The sequence below is a fragment of the Pleurodeles waltl genome, chromosome 5 (assembly GCF_031143425.1).
Source record: "Pleurodeles waltl isolate 20211129_DDA chromosome 5, aPleWal1.hap1.20221129, whole genome shotgun sequence".
NCBI classification, from domain to species: Eukaryota; Metazoa; Chordata; class Amphibia; order Caudata; family Salamandridae; genus Pleurodeles; species Pleurodeles waltl.
In genome coordinates, this window is record NC_090444.1 from 380,039,342 (window position 1) to 380,062,355 (window position 23,014).

General features: G+C 41.1%; 1 protein-coding gene across 5 annotated transcripts in view; it reads right to left on the reverse strand.

Annotated features, from left to right (window-relative positions):
* The window catches only part of LOC138295682 (synaptosomal-associated protein 25-like), a 593,575-nt gene that overhangs the window by 147,910 nt on the left and 422,651 nt on the right, over nt 1-23,014 (reverse strand). For all 5 annotated transcript variants that reach the window (XM_069234122.1, XM_069234124.1, XM_069234121.1 and 2 more), the window contains one exon: nt 14,815-14,863. In XM_069234122.1, coding sequence (XP_069090223.1) covers nt 14,815-14,863 — 49 coding nt within the window. The remainder of the gene's footprint in view (nt 1-14,814; nt 14,864-23,014) is intronic.

Sequence of the window (23,014 nt, forward strand, 5' to 3'; positions counted from 1 at the left end):
ATTTCGAAACATTGGAATATTTTGAAATGTGATCCCATTATTGGTAAAGAGATTCAGAGGTGGCCCCTAATTACCTATAGAAGAGGCCGTAATCTTCATGATAGATTGAGATCGAACGATATTACACCTACCTCTCAAATAAAAGAACATAATTTGCAGGGATTCTTTCCATGTGGCCATTGTAAAGCATGCCGTAATAGTGTGTCTAGAAAGGAGTATCCTACAAGTAAACCAGGAACAAACAGACAAATTAAGCAGTTCTTGACATGTAGTACTCCGTTTACTATATATGTATTGGAATGTCCCTGTCATCTTAGGTATGTGGGAAGTATGAAACATGCAGTAAAAAAACGCATTTTAGAACATATGCGTGCTATTACAACAAGGGATTCACATTATCCTGTAGCAAGACACTTTCAGGAAAATCACAACTCTGATTCCACTTTGTTATCTTATTATGGTGTTGAACATGTACCATTACATCATAGAGGTGGCAATAGAGAGTTGGTTTTAAGGAAAAAAGAATCCCGGTACATTGTGGATCTAGAAACCAAAATACCGAATGGATTGAATATTGGTGAAGAGCTGAATACCCACCTATTTGATAATTGAAATAATTAATAGAATGAAGTATTAGATATAAGGAATTGGTGATTCTGCAGTTATGACTTTAAGGCACTTGTATTATGAGTAGCATGGTTATTTTAATCAATTGTTATTAGTTTTCTTTAATCCATTTTTCTAATAATTTCTTAGTATAATGTGTTTATTTCATTTATGTCTTTTCAGAATGATGAGGTCCGGATGGATTCCTGATTCGTGAATTGATTATTGCTTATTTCTCCACAAGGTGATGGGTATTGGCCTTATAGAAATAGTGATAAGTACTTTCTTTACAAATTGTGTAAAAGATTAAAAAGGGAAAATTAATTTTAATTTTTCTAGAACAAGAACAACATACATGTTACTTAATAATTGGGGTCTTTGGCTGAAGGAAGATGTTCTAATCATTACATTATATACATGACATCTAAATTGTAACATCTTGGATAAATAGGAAGGCGATTTTAGAATTATGATACTGGTCTTATATATATTTATGAAAAACAGTTTATTTAAGCAAATCATTTTATATGATATATATGAGCCGGAGTCATGTTTTGAATCATATTTATATTTATATGTATATTTATATATTTATATATTTATATATTCATATGTATATATATATATTTATGTATTTATATTGATATTATTCACTGGTATATGAGCATTCCTTGATATTCTAATGATAAATATATTTGTATATGGTGATATGTGTATGTATATAGATTAAATTGATATATATTTTCTATTTATTCAGCCTTGTGTCCATCCTGTTTAGGTTAACATGTGTATTTATATTTATATTTAGGTAAGAAAGAAAATGGTAATTTTGAGAGAAGAAAATTTTGTCCTGTTTCTGTGGCCATGATTGTTGGATATTTAATGCTGTATGTATTGGTTGAATTATACACGTGACCAAGGCTGCTAGTCAGCCGAAACGCGTTGTGTTAAATAAACTAACTCTATTTTGACTTCCTGAGTGTGCGGCTATTATAAAATAATTTTGATGTTGAAAGAAGATTAACCGGAGTGCTCTGCCGGTTTTTGCCGCACCACCCCTCTGGGACCGCTTGGAGCTCGCTTGTGAGCATGTTTATCAAAAAATATATATTTTTATATATATATATATAGTTTTCAACAACGTTTTTCCTGATTGAGCACTTAGAAAATATGTAATTTAATTTTTTTAATGTAAAATATTGTTATTTTTGTTTTAATTCGTTTTTTTGTGTTAAAACATATTATGTTTATCAAGTTTATAGTACATATGTTTTATTTGTATGCAAGTCATCATCAAACAAACTTTATTCAACTTTCAACAAGTCAAAAAAGAATCAAGTAATAACACATTTAGTAATAAATAGGTAAAAGTAAGAAGTAAGAAAATAAATAATAAAAAGGGAAAGTAATAGAGCACATACTTAATTCATTCAAATACAGGTATATAAACCTTAGTAAATTTACACCAGTGCAAAATCAAATTTTCTTGCAGTTATTTCCAAAAAGTGAGGAGTTTACCGAAGATTCCAGGCGTTCCAATACAATTAGTCCAGTGCACCTATAGACTTCCTTACAGTCAGTACTGTGCATATGAAATTTGCTAAAATTCCACAAATTTCAATAGAGGATAAAATCTGTAGGCTAAAATACGCATCATGACAGTGACGCAAATTAATCGATCTTAAAAAAGGCAATAAAAGGCGTTTTCTTTGTATATCATAAAATTTACAAAAGAGGACCACGTGCATTGTGGATTGAGGTGCCTTCGCATCACAAGGACATACTCTTAAAGTTGTACTCTAGTCATTCATGGTTGGAAAGGTTACTAGCCGGTGGAAGATATCTAAGCGGAATCTTGTGAGAACAAATCGATGTCGAGGATTTACAACGCTTGCTAGGTAAGGCTGGACGGCATCCGTAGACAGAATTAGTTGGTTAGACATTACAGTGGATTTTTTTTATTCCGCTTCCCATCTCTGTTCTTCCAAGTGCTTCAATGTCAAGGCCCTCAATTCTCTCCTAGTTATTTTTTCCAATGATTGTGGATTTAGGTAATAGTCTTTGCAACCCATATTTTTAAAAAAGGTCATGATGTATCTCAGCCAGGGAACTCTAAGCGAGTGTGTTAGCCTTATGCAGTCGGATAGGATGGCCTTATTTAGTCCAGTGTACTCAGAGGTCCACACTTTGTGCCATAATAATAGTGGCTGTATCTTTATCAGATCAATTACAAAGTGGACCCCAAGTTCCGCGTGACTAATGTATGACGATGTGCTATTTGGTACCATTAGCAAGTGTCTGAGGAAATCATTTTCCACTGTCTGAATCACGTTGCAGTTGGTATGCCCCCAAATACATGCTCCATAAGTAACCGCCGGAATGCACTTAGCTTTATAGATCTTTACCATGTTTAGCGGGGTAATCCCCCCTAGCTTTTTAGAAAAGATCTTCAAGGCTGCCGTTGTTTTAATAATCTTATCTTTTTTTGTTTTCACGCAATGTGCCCAAGTGGCCTGTTTGTCAAACATTATACCCAAAATTTTATAAATCGGTTGGAACGCCATCGGGCCCCGGCGCTTTCCCAGCTTTACTTATATTTATGGCTTCCACTACCTCCTCTAGGGTAAAATTTTTTGTTATTATTCTCAAATTACCTTATTTATGCCATGCAGTATTGTATGATAACTGAATTGGTTTTCTGTACTGTATTAAGTGTACTGTCTACTGAAATTTTGAATGGCACGGTTTAAAAGGCTTAAAAGTGCCATTCATCATCCATATGTTTCATTACATCATGGTTAGTAAATTTTTTCGGGTAGCATGAATGATAATTCTTTTATCATTATCAAAGTTGCCATATAGTAAAAAAATGTAATTATTATGTGTGGTTATTAATTGTTGGGGTGTGTCTATATCTTCATACTTAGTAGCTGCTACATGTGTTTTCAACTGTTCCACATTATCTGGCAATGTATCCTTTTGGAGTTGATGTGCCACGAATTAGGCCTGTTGTTTGTTCAGGGATGTTTTATATAATACTTGTACGTATTGCTCCTTTTGGCTCTTGTGAGCTTGTACTGGCCTCGCTTAGTTCCTGTAAAATATGTATGACTTCTAGTTCAGTAATATTAGGAGAATGATTATGTTTCCTAATGCGTTCAACTATTTCAGTTTTTGTGGCAGTGGTGCCATGCCATGCATTTGAATAATATTTGGGGCATTTACAGTGTGTTTTTTCACTTGTGGTGCTGTCCTTTCTATTAGGTCAACCTATATAATTAATTAATAACAGCTCCCCTTTTAGGCTTTGATGTACTTTGCTGTTTTCATTGTTTTCAACATCTTATTGCTGTGCTTTAGAGTCTAGAAAATATATATTAAATGTTTTAAAAAACACCACATGATATATATATATATATATATATATATATACATTTTTATACTACAGGTGCACATTTTACCTTTTTGAATGCTGTCTTTACTTTGTTTTAGTTGGTTGATTCTGCTTTGCATGTGTGCTTGGTTTTCTTATATGTACAGTTTTCTATTGTTGCACACCGCTGAGAGGAAGATACTTGTGACTTGTATTGCTTTACTTTATAAAGTAAAATTTAGTTAGGAGTTTCTATTTTAATAAGTTAAAACATTATTTTTACTTTAATTTTAGTTTTGTGTTTTGGTTATAGTACTTATCTTCAATGTTCAATATTTTGTTATCTAACATACGTTTAGTTATTATTTTTGTTAGCTTTCATTTACTTCAATCTCACTTTGTAGCAATTAGGTTTATTAAAGTGCTGCAGTCTTCCTTTGTACGTCTGCCATCCAACAGAATGACACTGTCCTACAGTAATTCTTTTGCAGGAAGCATTTTGTTGTGTTTTGATGGCTTTTTTATGCTGTTTTTAATACGAAAAGCATTTCTTTGTTAACTTGTTTTAGGTCTAATTTTATATATTGGTTAGCGATTAGTTTGATTATTTTTTGTTGTAGCACTTATAGTAAACTCCAGTGTTAGACCTGACAGCCTTAGGATGGTCATCCCCCAACTTTTCACCTGCCTCCCTCCACTTTTCTGACCAGTTTTGTTGGTTTTAGGACTCTGCGCACTTTACCACTGCTAACCAGTGCAAAAGTGCATATGGTCTCTCCTTTAAACATGGTAACATTGGCTCATACCCAATTGGCATATTTAATTTACTTGTAATTCCCTAGTTAAGTGCACTACATGTGCCCGAGGCCTGTAAATTAAATGCTACTAGTGGTATTGCAGCACTGCTTGTGCCACGCACATAAGTACCCCTTAACCATGTCTCAGGCCTGCCATTGCAAGAGCTGTGTGTGCAGCTTTACTGCCACTTCGACTTGCCATTTAAAAGTACTTGCCAAGCCTTAAACTCTCTTTTTTCTACATATAAGTCTCTCCTAAGGTAGGCCCTAGTAACCCATAGGGCAAGGTGCTATGTAGATTAAAGGCAGATCATACACCTGTGTGTTTTATATGTCCTGGTAGTGGAAAAGAAATGGTTTCTTACCTGTAACTCCAGTTCTCTCGTAGGGGTATTTCCATGATAGTCATAAGCACTGAATAGTTCCGCGCGCCTGCGGGGACCCCGGAGCACTGTTGTGTAGTATATTCTTAAGTGCAATCATCAGCTCCTTGACAAAAAGGTCTGTGAAAAAACACTTAAGAATAACAATGTGCAGCCTATGTGAACAGCTACACAGGCCAAATTGTTAGAAGAAAAAAAACAGTTGTAGTGTAAATTTCACGTTTAAACCTCTATTTATTCTATAAATACATAAATAAATACATTCTCATATTTTATTTACACCTCTCATGAGAATAAAACAATGTAGGGCAGTGTAGCCCATAGGCTGCCATTATACAGAATGAAAATAGAGCTGTGCCTTTAAGAAAGTAAAGTCTTCCTGTTTCCCATCATGCACAGCAAAAGGCAGTTGCCTCAGTTCTTTTTTGGAGGCTATTAACCTGACATGAAGAAAAAACAAAACATTTGTTGGAGTACCAACCTCCATAATATTCATGTTCTATGTCAACTCCACCGGGGAGGAGGGAGGGTTGCTTATGACTATCATGGAAATACCCCTACGAGAGAACTGGAGTTACAGGTAAGAAACCATTTCTTCTCTCGTAGGGGATTTCCATGTATAGTCATAAGCACTGAATAGAGTAGCAAGCCCATCCCCATAACCGCGGTGGAGTAGATATAAGAATACTGAGAAAAACATGAATCATGCAAACAAATTCTTGAGCAAAGCCTGCCCAACCTGAGCATCTGCCCTAGCGTCTGTATCAAGGCAGTAATGCTTAGTAAAGGTATGGACCGACCTCCAAGTGGCAGCCTTGCATATTTCTGCCAAAGGGACATTTCTCATCAAGGCTACAGTAGCTGCTTTCCCTCTGGTAGAGTGGGCTTTTGGCCTACCACCAAGGGATTTGTTTGCTAACTGATAACATAACATTATACATGAAACAATCCACCTGGATAAAGATTGTTTAGATGTACCCAAACCTGTTCTGATTGGGCCATAGTTAATAAAAAGCTGTTGTGATTTTCGTAAGCTTTTTGTCCTGTCCAAGTAAAATTTCAATACTCTCTTTACATCCAGAGAGTGCAGAGTTCTCTCAGCAGGAGTAGCTGGATTCTGAAAGAAAGTCGGTAATGAAATTGTTTGGTTCACATGGAAGTCGGAGACTACCTTAGGTAAAAATTTTGGATGAGTTCTCATTACCACTTTTGCAGAATGAAAAACCGTGTAGGGTTCCTGAGCGCAAAGGGCCTGGATTTCGCTGACCCTACGCGCTGAAGTGATTGCCACCAGAAAAGCAGCTTTCCATGTGAGATGTTGCAGCGATGCCTTATGTATTGGCTCGAATGGCGGCAGCATCAGACGTGATAAGACAACGTTCAGTTCCCATGGAGGAGAAGGCTTTCTAATGGGGGGAAAAACCTTCTTTAAACCTTCTAGGAAATCCTTAATAATCGGAATCCGAAAAAAGGAAGTTTGTGAAGGACTCTTTCTGTATGCTGTGACAGCCGCCAAGTGAACTTTTATTGACGACAGTTGTAAGCCCGATTTTGCCAAACTTAACAAGTATGGCAGGATAGATTGTTCTCCACAGGAAACCGGGTCAATGTTGTTGTGTAAACACCAAATGCAGAATCTCTTCCACTTGCTTGCATAGGCTGATCGTGTGGAAGGGCGCTTTGCTTCCTTCAGAATTTCCATACAATCCTGAGGTAGGTTCAAGTGTCCATATTGCACTAGCTCAGGAGCCATGCTGCCAAACTCAACGATGAGGGGTTGGGATGAGATATCTGCCCTCTGAACTTCGTGAGAAGGTCCGGACGATATGGTAGCCTGATGTGTGGTTTGAGTGACCGGTGAAGAAGGTCTGGGAACCACCACTGGCGTGGCCACTCCGGAGCAATTAGGATCATTTTGGTCTGAACATTGGACAGCTTCTGGAGGACCGCCGGAATCAGGGGAAGCGGTGGAAAGGCGTAAAGAAATGCTCCTGACCAGCTTATCCACAGGGCATTCCCCAGTGTCCCTGGATGGTAATATCTGGAGGCGAAGTTTTGGCATTTTTTGTTTTCTGGGGTTGCGAATAGGTCTGTAGAGGGGGTACCCCAGAGTGCGAAAATGGAATGAACGACGTCGTCGTGTAGTACCCATTCGTGGTTCTCGTCCATTACCCGACTGAGGGCATCCGCTTGAACATTCTGGATGCCGGGCAGGTGAGTTGCCACTAGTGACAGGTTCCTGGCTAGAAGCCAATGCCAGATTGTCTGAGCCTCTCTGGATAAAATTCTGGACCTGGTGCCTCCTTGTTTTTTTCACGTAGTACATAGTGGCCACGTTGTCTGTCTGGAGAAGGAGAGTTTCCGTTCTCAGAGAGGGAAGGAAGGCTTTGAGCGCAAGGTGGACTGCGCGAAGTTCCAGCAGGTTGATGTGATAGAGACTCTCTCTCTGTGACCACTCGCCTTGGACTCGAAGATGTTCCATGTGCGCCCCCCATCCGATCAGTGACGCATCTGTTACGATGGTTTGAGATGGGGGCCGTTGTTGGAACGGAATCCCCACCAAGAGATTGCTGGGTAAACACCACCACTTGAGGGATTGTAGGGTGTGAGGAGAAAGAAGGACTTTGTTCTCCCAATCGTCCCTCAGTTGACACCACTGATCCTCCAGGTTTTCCTGCAATGGTCTCATATGGAGGCGAGCATTGGGAACCAGATGGATACAAGACGCCATCGAGCCCAGTAGAGAAGCTATTATTCTTGCAGTGGCTTGAGGTCTTTCCTGCAGTTGTTTGCACTTCTGGAGAATCGATAACCGTCGTTCCTCCGAAGGAAACACCTTTCCTAGCCTGGTATCTACAATGGCCCCTAAGTAATGCAACCTCTGAACAGGTGTTGCTGTAGATTTCAGGAGATTGACTTGAAGACCAAGTTTTTGCAGCAGTTGTAGAGTCCATTCGAAATGTTGCTGTGTCTCGAGACAACTGGAGGCCTTTATGAGCCAATCGTCTAGATAGGGGTAGACGAATATTCGCTGTTTCCTCAAGTGGGCGGCTACTACCGCCATGCATTTGGAAAAAGTTCTTGGCGCTGATTTTAGGCCGAAAGGTAGAACTGCAAATTGGTAATGGCGTTTTCCGACAGTGAACCTTAGGAATTTTCGATGTTTCTTGGTTACTGGGATGTGAAAGTAAGCGTCGCAAAGATCTATCGCACATAGCCAGTCGCCCTGACGTAGATGTGGATAAATTTGGTGTAAGGCTAACATCCTGAATTTTTCTTTGCGAATCCATTTGTTTGCTGTCCTCAGATCTAAGATGGGACGAAACTCTTGTTTGTCTTTTTTCGGTACAAGGAAATATCTCGAATAAATCCCCTTCCCTTGCTGGCTGATGGGAACGGGTTCTATGGCTCTTTTTTGCAATAGGATATTGACCTCTAACTGTAGAGCTTCGAGATGGCGGTTGGCTGTTTTGGGTGGAACAGATGGTGGAGGACTGGTGAATCTGAGAGCGTAACCATGTCTCACAATATTCAATACCCAGGCGTCTGTTGTGATGCGTAGCCACTCGTCCAGATGATTTGAGATACTTCCCCCTACCGGAGTGGATAACGGAGGAGGGGGAAGCAAAGATTCAGGGCTTAGACGTGGGAGCCTGTCGAGTTGCCTGAGTTTGAGGTGTTGAACGACCCCTTGTCGACCTTCGCTGAGTAGAGAAACCCCTTTGATACTGCTGTTGTTGCTGTTGCTGGGGGCGCGAAGACATCCAGTGTGGCGACTGATACCGGTGGGTGAAAAGTCGTCGTTGATATGGCCGGAAAACCTTTCTTTGTTCTTTCGGTCTTTCCATCCCTACCGCTTTCAAGGTATCTAGTTCAGCTTTCATTCTAGCCATCTCGTCATCGGCATGAGAACCGAACAAGGTGGAGCCCGAGAAAGGCAGGTTTTGTATTCTCTGCTGCGCTTCAGGTTTGAGTGATGTAAGTCTCAACCATGCGTGCCTTCTGAGCGCTATCCCGTGTGCATAATTGTGTGCGGATAGCACCGAAGAGTCAGCTGCAGCACTTATAATTTGGTTAGACACCATGGATCCCTCACCCACGACCTCCAGGAAATCTTCCCTTTTATCCTTAGGAAGATGTTCCGCAAACTGTATTAAAGAGTCCCAGAGGGCACGATCGTACCGCCCTAATAACGCAGTAGCGCTGGCTGCCTTCATCGTGACGGCTGCAGTAGAGCATACTTTTCGTCCTGCAGCATCTATCTTTCTGCTCTCTTTATCTGGAGGTGAAGAAGAAGATGGTGAGGTTGAATGCAGTTTCTTTGCCGCTACTATGACCACCGAATCAGGAACTGGGTCCGACCTCAAGAATAGAGGATCTTGTTCTGGTGGACGATATTTTTTAATAAGTCTGGAAGGAGCAGACTTTGTTGCGGCCGGTGCAAGGAAAATATCCATTGCTGGTTCAAGGAGACCTGGAACCAGTGGAAGCAAAGGTCTGGAAGATGTCCTGTGATGCAAGGTCTCGAAGATCACTGACGTCGATGGGGCAGGTACCGCCAGCGGGATGTTCAGCTTGGTTGCCCCTCGTACTAAGACCTCCTGGAACGTATTCACATCATCTATGGGGGACACTCTCGGGGACGGTGAGTCCGATAGGGTTGGAGAGTAGTCCCGTGTAGACGAAGAAGAACGCCTGTGATGTGAATGCTGAGATCTCTGTGGGTCATGACGGTGTCGAGAGGAAGAAGAGCGTCTAGAGGAATGTCCCGAACGTCTTACAGACCGCGTTGGAGTCCTCAAAACAGACTCTACAGGCGGAGCCGGAAGAGGCGCCGTAGGTGTTACCGGCGTCTGTGGCAATGGTGATTGTCGAGGAGAGAGTTGTGGAGACGCTGGAAGGAGGATGATTGAAGCCGAGGATTCTGAGGTTGTATAAACCCTCCTAGGTCTTTTTGATTGTCTCGACGTCGACACACTCCTCGACGTCGAAGTACGGTGACGGCGAGTGTCCTTCGCCGTCGATTCTTCTCGCCGTTGAGAATCTCTCGACGACGACCCTCGACGTCGCCGTGATGACGGTGAACGTCTACGACGTCGAGCACCCCTCGACGTTGATCGATCTCGCCGTTTCGACGGCGAACCGGATTCAGATCTCCTCGACGTGGAACGTCCTCGCCGTGTCGACGGTGACCCAGATCTCGACGGCGAAAGTCCACGCCGTCTCGACGGCGAAATCGTCGTCGACGGCGAGCGATGTCTCTTTCTCGCCGGCGAACCACTCCTCGACGGCGAGCATGTTGGCGCCGTTCCTTGCCTCGACGTCGACGCCCTCGACGTCGTCGGAGACCTGTGCCGTTTTTGAGCCGGTCTGGTCGGAGTTATAGAGGAACCAGTGTGAGCCCTGGTAGAAGACTGACCTTCTCCTCGCTCTGTGGTAGAATGACCACTTTTCCTCCTGTCCTCTTTCGCCTGGAGTCGGATCTTCTCCCTGTCACGAAGGGTCCTTCTGGAGAAGGTTTTGCAGATGTCACACGACTCCGGTTTGTGGCTGGATGGAAGGCAAATTATGCAGACCCGATGTGGATCTGTTTTGGCCTTTTTTCTGCCACAAGAAGGACATTTGTCAAACAGTGAAGGCATTTCTGAAGTAGAAAAACCTCAAAATTCTGTCAGAATCTAACAGAAAAAAACAGAAAATTATCACTCAATGTTAAAAACGTCGAGTGAAAATGAAATTCAAAAGATTTTAAATGAATTTCTGTCACAAAAGGATTTTGTGAGGTAGAGCTCAATGCTTCAGGGTCCTGTCAGAAAGGAGCCGGAAAAAAGAACTGAGGCAACTGCCTTTTGCTGTGCATGATGGGAAACAGGAAGACTTTACTTTCTTAAAGGCACAGCTCTATTTTCATTCTGTATAATGGCAGCCTATGGGCTACACTGCCCTACATTGTTTTATTCTCATGAGAGGTGTAAATAAAATATGAGAATGTATTTATTTATGTATTTATAGAATAAATAGAGGTTTAAACGTGAAATTTACACTACAACTGTTTTTTTTCTTCTAACAATTTGGCCTGTGTAGCTGTTCACATAGGCTGCACATTGTTATTCTTAAGTGTTTTTTCACAGACCTTTTTGTCAAGGAGCTGATGATTGCACTTAAGAATATACTACACAACAGTGCTCCGGGGTCCCCGCAGGCGCGCGGAACTATTCAGTGCTTATGACTATACATGGAAATCCCCTACGAGAGAACCCCCAAATTCATTTTCACTACTGTGAGGCCTGCTCCTCTCATAGGCTAGCATTAGGGCTACCCTCATATACTGTTTGAGTGGTAAATTCTGATCAGAAAGGGGTAAACAGGTCATGTTTCGTATGACCAGAATGGTAATAGAAAAATCCTGCCTATTGGTGAGGTTGGATTTTATATTACTATTTGAGAAATGCCACTTTTAGAAAGTGAGCATTTCTCTGCCCTTAAAATCCATCTGTGCCGTACAGCCTGTCTCCAATCAACATCTGGGCTGGACCGATAGACAGCTTCTTTGTGCATTTCACCCAGACGGCCATAAACACAGGAAACTCAGTCAGACCTGCACTCATCTGCATGCTGAATGGGGCTTCCTGGGCTGGAAGGTTGTAGGGGCCCGACACTTACATTTCAAAGGCTAGGGGCCTGCCCTCCCACAATTGACAACCCAACCCCCTACTGGGACCCTGGCAGACAGACCTGTACTGAAAGGGGGGCTTGTGCACTTCAAAACCACACATTGAAGTCTCCCCCAATTCAAAGGCATTTTTGGGTACATAAACTGGGTCTCTGACCCCACCAGATCAGACAGTTCTGGACCACAACCTGCAACCTTTCAAGAGGAACTGCCTAGCTGCCCAAAGGACTCACCTGTACTACTTTGCTGTGAAGGACTGGTGCCTTGCTGTTGCCCTGCTGCCTTGCTGGCCTCTGCCTTTGCTGAGAAGTGCTCGCCAAGGGCTTGGATGGAACTTGACTTCTATTTTCTGAAGTCTCAGGGCCAAAAACGCTTTATCTCTTCAAGGAAATTCCTTGTGCACCGAAAATCGACGCACAGCCTGGCTTGCAACTAGAAATTCGCCATACAGCCATACCGGAATGACGTAGCCCACCTTCCTGAGTGAAGATCGACGCAGCGCCTGCATTGCGACTGGAACTTCGACGCACAGCCCTACCGGACCAATGTAGAGCAGAGCCGGAATGGCGCAGCCCGACTTTCTGAGTGAAGAATCGATGAAGCACCTGCCGTGCAACAGAAAACTCAACGCATCGCCTACCGGATCAACGCAGCGCCTGTGGCTTCATCCCACACGCCCAGGATTTCCATGCATCATCCCTGGGCGTCAAAAGATCCCCACATCGCAGTGAGGAACCAAGACTGCGTGCCAAAAATCGATGCAAGCCCCTTGCAGCATGGGAAGAAACTACGCATCGTCTGTGCCACATCAGAAAATCCGACGCACACCTTATTTTTCTACGTATCTCCTCCTCTGCGGTCTCCGTGCCTGTAATTTTTGACGCAAACCAGGTACTTTGTGCACACAAGAGACATCTGTTGATTTTTAAGATTTAAGACTCTTCTTAACATTGCAAAAGTGATATTTCAACTTGTGCTTATTGAATCTTTATCGTTTTGACCTTAATTTAACTAGATAAATATCATGTATTTCACTAAACCTGTGGGGGGTTTTCACTGTGTTATTGCATGGTTTATTGCACAAATACTTTACACATTGCCTTTTAAGTTAAACCTGACTGCTCAGTGCCAAGCTACCAGAGGGTGGGCACAGGATAATTTGGATTGTGTGTGGTTTACCCTGACTAGGATTTTGATCCATAATTGGACAAGGGTGTATACCTCTGCCAACTGGAAACCCAATTTCTAACATCCAGTTAGTATTTTTGTTGTGTATTTAATGAATATCTATTTTATTTTGATTCATTTTTATATGTATATACTTCATTTAATATTGTTTGTTTTGTTTAGAATTATGTTGATTTTCCTGTGTTTGATATTTTGGCTGTTGTGATTGTGGGTATGTTTCCTTTGTTTTAATGCATATGTGATATTTGTTATTTCTTTATTTGTATTTACAATACAGTTTTTTAGATATTATTTCAACAATATTTTTACTGATATTTGTTTCTTTACTGTTTAAGTATAGGGTTGCAATATTTTTGTTTTCAATATTTTTGGTGATATTTGTGTATGTCGATATTGTTTTTAAAATATAGTGTCATACAATAGAACCCTGGACTTCCTCCTATTTCTTCAGTCTAGAACTGAAGAAGTAGTAACTTGGTAGTGAAGATTTATTCTATTCACTTTTCAGATCCAACCCAGGAGAGGTGTTTCTCGGTTCAAGATAACTCACTCATTGACTGGAAGACTTTTTGCATCTCTGTTGAATTATGGTGTTATGACATCAATGCCTTTGCCATTATTGCCTGTTATGACACGTGGCAAACCAAAGACTGCAGAAATGTTTTTGCTAGATAATGAGATAAAAATAATTCACATCCATACATTGACTGTACATGAGAAAGAGCATCCTTAGTTGGTGCACTTTGTAAAATGTAAAGATAAGTAAATGCAGTTAGTATTCTGAAATACACAAACTAAAAATGTGATGATACTTTTCAGAGATATTTGCAACATATATTATGGTCTGATCACAAGTAGCATGTGCCAACCGTCCATATAATTATCGTAAGAAACACTTTTTGAAACAGTTGGTTTGCTGTGCTTCAATTTCTGTGCTTAAAAACACAACCCTACGCATGCTTGCACATTTTTAAGTAGAGGGAAGTTGTTTTTTCTAGGCAAAATTTAAAATTTGCATTTTATTTAAGTTGAATATTGAATCACCACTTGACAATTAGACACATTTCCAAGACATAGATGATCCTACATCTTCCACAAATCAGGGAATTATTAGGTTGTTTGCCTCGCCACTTAATAGTCACCCATGTGTTTTCAGTGTGTCCATCTCTTTGCATATGATACACGGATATCCTACTTTATACACCGAGAAATATGTTGAGGTGTTCAACATTTCACAGTAGAACTGTGCCACCAAAAAGCTAGAATGATAAAGGGGCTGGAGAGTCACATAAAATGTTTGGAACGAGTAGCAACTTTGTGCAAATGTTCTATAGAGCAATCTGTGGAGCACTTAGAGGCAGTTTCACTTTGAGCCAAGTTGCAGTTGTAAGACTGTGTCAGGATGGTAGGTGGAAATGGATATTAAGGCACAATGAGAACATGCACCACATGGTATTCTTAGAACATGGTATTCTGATAGAAGTAGACTTTATCTCATGTATGCCCACCAGCTGCATGTTCTTTTTCACAGTTATACACATGATCGAAAGGTGATCTTAATGCGGAAATAAAACATTTGTGTTTGGATTACTTCTCAAACCACTGACAAGTACATATGTACTCGTACAACACACAATTGGGCCTTTCCTGTTTCAAATCACCCTCTCTAGCAATTTCACGTTAAAAGTGAAAACAATGATGCTTCTGCTGTCTGTGCAGAAAGTGCCAGGGTAAATGAGCATTACATATCGGGTTAATTAGACATATGTAAATTCCAAGGTACAATTTGCTTACCTCCTTGCTCATCCAACATAACCAATGCTCTGATGCCAGCATCTTTACTCTAGAATCCAGTCAGGAAAGCAAGGCAAGAAAACAGAAAGAAACATCACCCAAGAGTCCCAAGAGACAAGACTTTCAATTGGAAAAGAGCTTGGAGGTGTGACTAATAAAATTAAGTTTGCAATATGAAGGAAAGTCACTACCAAATGTACGTATTCAAAGGTCTCACTGGAATCCTGAAAAATGTTGGTAAAATTCACACATAGCAAAGTTTTGGTCCACTGATGAGGGCTGAAGGGATCTTACTGGGAGTTCAAGAAGGTGAGCAGCAAATTGTTTCAACTGTACCTACTTCTAGCACATACATGTTTTGAGCATTGTGCCACATGCGTCGAACAGATAAATTACAAGGAGGGTTGTGTTGGTAAACCAGTAGAAGCCATTAGACACCAATAACAAGTTCCACAAACCAAATGGAATCTATTAGCATTTTCTTCACTGTATTCATGCACAGTAGCTTCCGTCACCAGCAACTTGTCTGGTTCGTCCAGCCATTTTATTCAGAAAGACTTGATAGACCCTGCAATAGATTGTTATTGCCTTAAGAAAGTGGGAAGCCCAGCAGCAAGGGAAACCACCTAGAGCCCATCGACCAACAGGGAAGATTTACAACACATAAAACAATGCGAAACACAATTTAAAAGTGGAAAACTTAATATAGAAAAAATCGATTTTACCTCAACTTAGTGTCACCTTCACAGTTTAAAAGTGTACATAATGAATAAAGTCCATCCCATATTACAGAAACACAGCAAATAATGCCTTCACCATAAAGGGAAATCTCTATGTGATACCAGCAAAGCCTTGTTTTTTCCTTTATTTACTACTAAAACAGATATAACGCTGATAAAGGACATGCACTCCACTTCATTACCAGTACAACATTCATGTAATCTGGCCACTGATTACGTTTGCCAGATCAATTTACCCCCGGAAAAGATCTGCGTGTAGCCTGAATATGAGGGTATGAATCCCAGTGGATCCACGTAAGTCCAGTTCTAAATTAGTGGCAGCACTGTTTGTGGTACACACAGTGCATGATTTCTTTTTATGGTGTATTCAGTGTGCAGTATTCCTTATTGTTGCGGAAATATGGATTTACTTCCTCACGTTGCAAGGAAGAGCAGGGTCGGGAATAAAAAAACATTACTTACCTAACTCGCCATTAGTCATCATAGCTGATGACAGGGGGACAGCATTTTGGCTTCAGAAAATTCCTGAAATTCCCTCATGTGATGGACCCAGTCATAGCATACTACAACTCAAAGCCAAGAACACAGGATTGTGGTGGACCTCATTCAGTTATCTCAAAGAAGTACGATGTATTGTTTTTTTCTGTAGAAAGCGGACACCTATTATGAAGAAATCTTTGTCAGTTATATATTGCATTTTGAAATCTAGACGCTGTGCAACAGGAAGCCATTTAAGAGAATACGCCCTGTATTGTTAAAAGGAACTAGAAGGTGGGCTGCTGCATTCTGACAGCTTTGATTGTGTAGAATAGGTTACTGCATTACGCCTGGTGCAATCCGGGTGCAATCTGTTATCCTAATGAAGACGTGGTACGACCACGAACACCACTGCAGGACAAGTGAAGAAGAAGCTTCCAAAGGAGATCATGAAGGGATGTAGGCATCTGGGTCCCCAGTGAGAGCTTTTTATCAAAGGAAACCCAAGGGCTGTTAAAGATGGTGTCTTCACTTCATTGAACTTTGGCCCATGCTCACAAAACCAGATACTGACCACTTCCACATATTTACTAAAATAATACAGTGTGTGGAATGACAATATTAAATGGACACAGAGTTGTGTAGCATCCACACAACTGCTTGCCAATAATCAGTATGATACATAAATGATGGATTCCTCGCTTCAAATTAGGCAGTATGGACCTAAATACTTGAGTAACACTTGTGAAGTGAGGTCAAATAGAAATGATCCAAGAGTGATGCTTTCGAGTTATACCTGTGTCTTGGTTTGAACTTTGAGGACGGTCTAGGAAAAATAGCTCAATACCAACTGTCCACTGTGTGCGTCCTCCACACTCACAAATATACATGAAATATTGCTGTAGAATCTCAAGCTGTTCAGTGCAAGCAAATGACTACATCCACATCAACAGCTGCAGATGAGAGCTCGAGAGATGATCTCTATTGTGGAAATACAGGCTAGGCCAGGACCTTTCACATTGTTTATTCTGCCATCTCCTGCCTGCCTGTGAGGCCACGTTTTACAGCGAGCCAATGAATTTAGGAAGACGTGAGGAAATACCGCCATCTCCAGCTGGATATACTGCCCAATCCTTGCTTCTAAAATAGCTTTTAAGGGTGTTAATTAGGGTTTTTAACTTGACTAAAGTCTGCTGCGGCAGCACTACAAACATCTTTGGCTGCCACTCTAAACCATCTCTACTCTTATTAGAGCATGAGCACCAACATGTTATTAATTTAAACTCAAAACATTTGTCTAACCCGTTGAAGCACAGCCCTTTCAAACGCACCAAACAAGCTTATTCTCCCAACTTTTGTCTGAAAATGTCACTCTGAGTAATTTATACATCCAGTTACATATCTGTATTTGGGAAATATGCAAGTGGAGTTACAAAAGGTAAAATAACTATTACATGTTATTTTCACATTCTCTGTATGGTAGCTTTAGCTGTGAATGAATGACATCATTGCCTATGTTATCCACTTTTTTAATACTTATTTTCCGCTTTCCGGCTCAAAGGAGGGCATCTTGTTTGTCCAGCATTGTTTGGATTCCACTGCACAAAATAATTTAATGAGTAGTTTGTCCTTAGCTTCGAAGTCTCGTGGTTAGGGCATTGCAGGCTGCACTTGGCATCTAGCCTCTGTTGAAAAGCTAATATAATCTGGGGTTAAGCGGCGTCAGTAATTAGTTGAACCTGCCTCCAGTCATTTTCTTTTAAACAATGCAAAATCAAACAGGACATACACTGGTGGTATTCCTGAACTCCCTGCTTTAAGCGGGGTGGAATTGACACAGTTATTTATTTATAAGCCTGTTTGTTATCACCTCCACAGAATAAAAACTCTTAAACAACTCAAAGGTGAGGGGAAACAATAACAGAGGTCAGCAGAGCAAAGTTATTCACTGCAACGAAACGAAGTGAAAAAGAGCGAGAAAGAAAGAAAGAGAAAGGGGTCTGGAAGCAAGAGTGAAACGAAGGACATTTCAAAATAAGGAACGAAACTATGACAAGAAGCAAGGGTCAAAAGGGTGAAAGGATGGTCGCATGAATGAAAGAACTGATAGAAGGAAGGGTAACACAACAGTCACGTGAGTTGGTGAAGGAAAGTGGCTGGAATGATGAAAGGCTGGATGAATGGGTGGGTTGATGAGTGGACTGCTGAATGGAAGGATGAGTAGGGGATTGGTGAATTGATAAAAGATGGCTGAATTACTAGATGGATAAAACAATGGATGAATGGATAGGGACAAGGAATGATGAATGCCTGAATGTGTGAGTGAAAGGATGGAGGGGTGGATGGAAGACTGTAATGATGAAAGGGTGTGAATGCATGGAATGGTGAAGGAATGGATGAATGGAAGCATTAAAAGATGGATAGATGGATGGATGGATGTATGAAAGGTTTAAAGGGCGGATGAATAGATGGACAGAAAAAAGTATGAGAGGACCTCATCTCGAGTAGATAGGGCGCATTTTGCTTTGCTCACCCAATAGCAATCGAGCTATGGATCAAAGTAGGGGGCATTTTCATTTCTGGCTACTCCCTTGCATAGCACTACTCACTACCAATTCCCTGGCAAACTTGGAAAACCACAACTTCTTCTGCGTTGCCATTACAATTGCGGGCAAATAAATTGCCAATAAGCGCTGCCCAAACTTGACAATCAATGATGCCGTTGGATATCTCAGCAATAGCTTGTAGGATATGTGCAGGGGCACCCTCTTGTACAAATAAAACAGATTCACACTACTACATCCTAAAAACGTACCTATTGTCTGAGCCATCACTTCTAGGTGACAGAGCCACAACAAACGCCATAAGACTGGACGTTGTGCAGACAGAATTGGAGAGGGAGTGGTGTATGCAAGAGCGAATGTGTGTATAGCGCGAGGATGTTGACATTACATTCATTGGTACATCTCAGCATTTTAGGAATACAAATTGTGGCCACCAAAACCTTTTCTCATTTAGGACTGTGATGACACAGAGCTGCCCAGTTAATGCATTTAAAAACGGCAGGTTACGGTTTAACTTTATTTGACCAGAAAAATAAACTAGTGGCTTATTAACGTACTTTCCCATTGAGAACATACATTCATTTGTAACTCCTGAGGACAGGAAAAATCTGCACACTGAGTTGGCAAGTGATACAAGGAAAACTTCTTGATACAACTACATTTTAAACTCATGCATTCAAAATTCATGCTGTGCAATAAGTGATTTCATTGAAAAGCAGAAATGAAAAAAGTAATTCGTTGATTCTTTCCATGTTCCAGACATGCAAAAGGCCAATGAAAGTCAATACAAGAAATTAAGCACAACGCAAGCAGCATGCATTCAGAAACGAGCATAGATTTTGCAGTCAAGCAGCAGCGGCAGTGAGCAGCGCTGGCCTGACTACAAGACGCCAAGCCCCCAACAGACGTCAGCAATCTCCCGCTTCAATCAATAGAGAGCGTGGCTCTGAGTCTCAATAAATTAGCGCGGGCCGTTATTTATTGGGACAGGCTGGCATCCACAGCAGCTCAAAAAGACACTGAAGAACAGTGTCAACAGCCCAAGGAAGGGAAGACCGGTTAGATAAGCATTTTCTAATCATTCCCACCAGTGCATAGCTGCTTCCCGAGCAGTAATTTATTACTCGCCATTTAAACCGGCCATGCATTTTATGTGCACCTCTAATTAAAATGTCCATTCACTGCTTACATGGAGCCAGGGCCTTTCGCCGACTGTACTGGTAAGGGGAAAAAATACAAATATTCTCCATTGGTTACGTGTTCATTTTGTCTTGCGATTGTTTCAGAACGAATTGTGGTTGTTGTGCGAGGTTTCACAATGTTTAAAAGGGTGAATCGCACCTTAATTTAATATTCACTAAATACGACTGTACTGTAAAGAGTGCCTGATGGTCTTGACGTTTTCGAGGCAACATTTTTTTTAATTATACTACATCGCCTCGAATTACATGAAAACATTCTACAACATTATCGAAATACCACCGGCATAATGAAAACAAGCATTTGCAATGCAATGGGTCTCGCTTTTACTCGAGTCAAAGCTATTAGCGTTGTAAACTCCTAACCGGACTTTTCTAGCCACATAAACTGAAAAGTAAAATAGTTTTACATAAGCAAGCCCAATGCCACCATGAGCGCAAAGCAAACACACAAAAGGAAACAGAAGTTCGCTTGCAGTGAAACGTATCAATAAAAGTGCAATTATCCATGTAACCGGCAAAAGCTCAAATATCCATATATCCATGTAACAGGCTCGATGTCATGCAAAGCGCACTACTACTGCCTATGACATAAAGGGAAAAAATAGTGCAGAAACCATACGGAAAACATGGAGCCTTGTATGTTTTCAGTAGTTGGCAGGTGCGTTCGAGGCGGGCTAAACACCTGAAAAGGCATGACGCGAGCATGCCTTCCACTGATGAAATCAAGCTAACTTTAAAAGGCAATCCCACAAACCAACCAAACTGATGGGCTTGACATGGGCATGGTTAAAAGCCCACAGAGATTACACCAGGGAAAGACTGCTTTGCGCTCAACCCTAAAAATTGAGAATTTGACAGCATAGTATTTTAACGTAGATTGACTGAAAATCCAGAGTTTAAGTATGTACGCTATTGAAACATTCTAATCATTTTATGTTGTGTGCTAAGCATGACCATCCCTCCCCAAAAGGTCTTTAAAATATAGTGGCAACACAGCAGGTTTCGCTGTAAAATGTCCATAAAAATTCAATAAAGGACAATATGTTGTTCAGACAGATAATAACATAATGTCATTATGCAGGTTCACATGGCAGATAGTTTATCAAATGTATGTATACATTTCATTTTCCATCCTTCCCATTCATGCAAATTCCAAGAATCACTGAATGTTGTTGTGCCCCCACTCTGCAGCTTTGCCCCTAAAGGAGCCACCCCTGGCCGGCATATATTGTTAAAATACATCATATGACAAGCAGATAGCATGAGAGTGGCATAAGCGGCAGTGGAAAGAGAGAGCAGTGCAGATTGGTATGATTAATAAGTGAGAGGAACATAATATTTTGTAAAATAATTAACATTTTTTGGGCTTTCAAAACAGAGATGAGAGAGAGTGTGTGTGCTTTGTCTGTGTGTACGTGCAAAATTCCCAGGTGAAACCCGACAGACAACTCACCATGCCCAAGTGAAAGCACATGTATCCAACAATTCATTAGAATATACATTTATTAGTGGAGGTGGAACACCCCAAGGACCCCACCAAAGCTACACCCCTGAGTGGGAGTGAGGATGAGTAAGTGAGAGAATGTGACTTAGAGTGAGTGACGGAGGTACCTGGCAATTTGGAACTGCAGAGAGACAGAAAGTGAAGAAGTAAACGCAGCTGCCTTTTCCCAAACACCTTTCATGAAGCAGAAGCGTGTCTAGAATATGCAGGACACATTTTTAGTGTTCTACTGAAAAAAAGGCAAGAAGTGAAACAAACCAGCATCTACTAAAATATCAAAGGGGCTGATCCACCTAAAACTGATAGCATGCCTGTGTACATGGACAAAGAATAGGGAAATACTCTATAAAAATCCTGAAATGCAGGACTTGTTACAGGGTACAAAATATTATTTTATGAAAATGAAAGCAGGTCTTTGCCTGGACACAGAATGGTTTATCATAAGAATGGATGCAGGAAAATGAAGCGCGTGGTGTCCCTGCCATTTGAGAATGCTACAGCCATGTCTATGCCTGGGCGGGACTAACGGACAGGGCAAGCTCATGAATTGTAAACACCAATAGGACCACTGTAGGACAGAGTGAAAGAGTCCTGGTCTTCCAAAATATGTACTGGTGGGCCCACTGGAACCCCTCAGCGCAATGGAACCACTGGGTTAAGGAGAGGGCTCTGCATGGCCATAAAGATAGGGTGGTGGGTAGTTGTAAAGTAAGGTTTTATCTTAGGGTGTACATTAGCATAGGGTCAGTACACTTACTCTTGAATCTATTTTACTCAATGTAGTGGTAATCTCAGAAGTGATTATCTCAACAGTGGTAATCCCTGCATTGGTAATCTCAGCAATAGTAATCACAGTAGTGGTAATCACAGTAGTGGTAATCTCAGCAGTGGTAATCCCTGCAGTGGTAATTTCAACTGTGGTAATCTCAGGAGAGGTAATCCCTGCACTGGTAATCTCAGAGGTAGTAATCACAGTAGTAGTAACCTCAGCAGTGGTAACCCCTGCAGGGGTAATATCAGAGGTAGTAATCACAGTAGTGGTAATATTAGCAGTGGTAATCTCAGAGTTAGTAATCTCAGTAGTGGTAATCCCTGCAGTGGTACTCTCAGAGGTAGTAATCACAGTAGTGGTAATTCAACAGTGGTAATCCCTTCAGTGGTAATCTCAGAGGTAGTATTCACAGTAGAGGTAATCTCAGCAGTGGTAATCCCTGCAGGGTAATCTCAGATGTTGTAATCACAGCAGTGGTAATCCCTTCAGTGGTACATTAAGAGGTAGTAATCACAATAGTGGTAATTCAGCAGTGGTAATCTCTTCAGTGGTAACCTCAGAGATAGTAATCACAGTAGTGGTTATCTCAGCTGTGGTAATCACTGCAGTGGTAATTTCAAAAGTGGTAATCTCAGCAGAGGTAATCTTTGCACTAGTAACTTCAGAGGTAGTAATCACAGTAGGGGTAACCTCAGGAGTAGTAATCCCTGCAGTGGTAATCTCAGAGGGGCTCATTTCAATGTAGTAGATTCTATGTAGCGGTATATGGACTCTGTTTTATTTTAGGTGGTGACATACAACCCTTCGTGCCGGGTCCTCAGTCTGATATGTTCATTGCATTTGCGTGTGAATAACGCTCAAACATGTTCTGTTTATAACACGCTTCCCTGAAGAACATATTTTAAACCACTTCTGCCTCAGCAAGAAAAAGGACCTCTGAA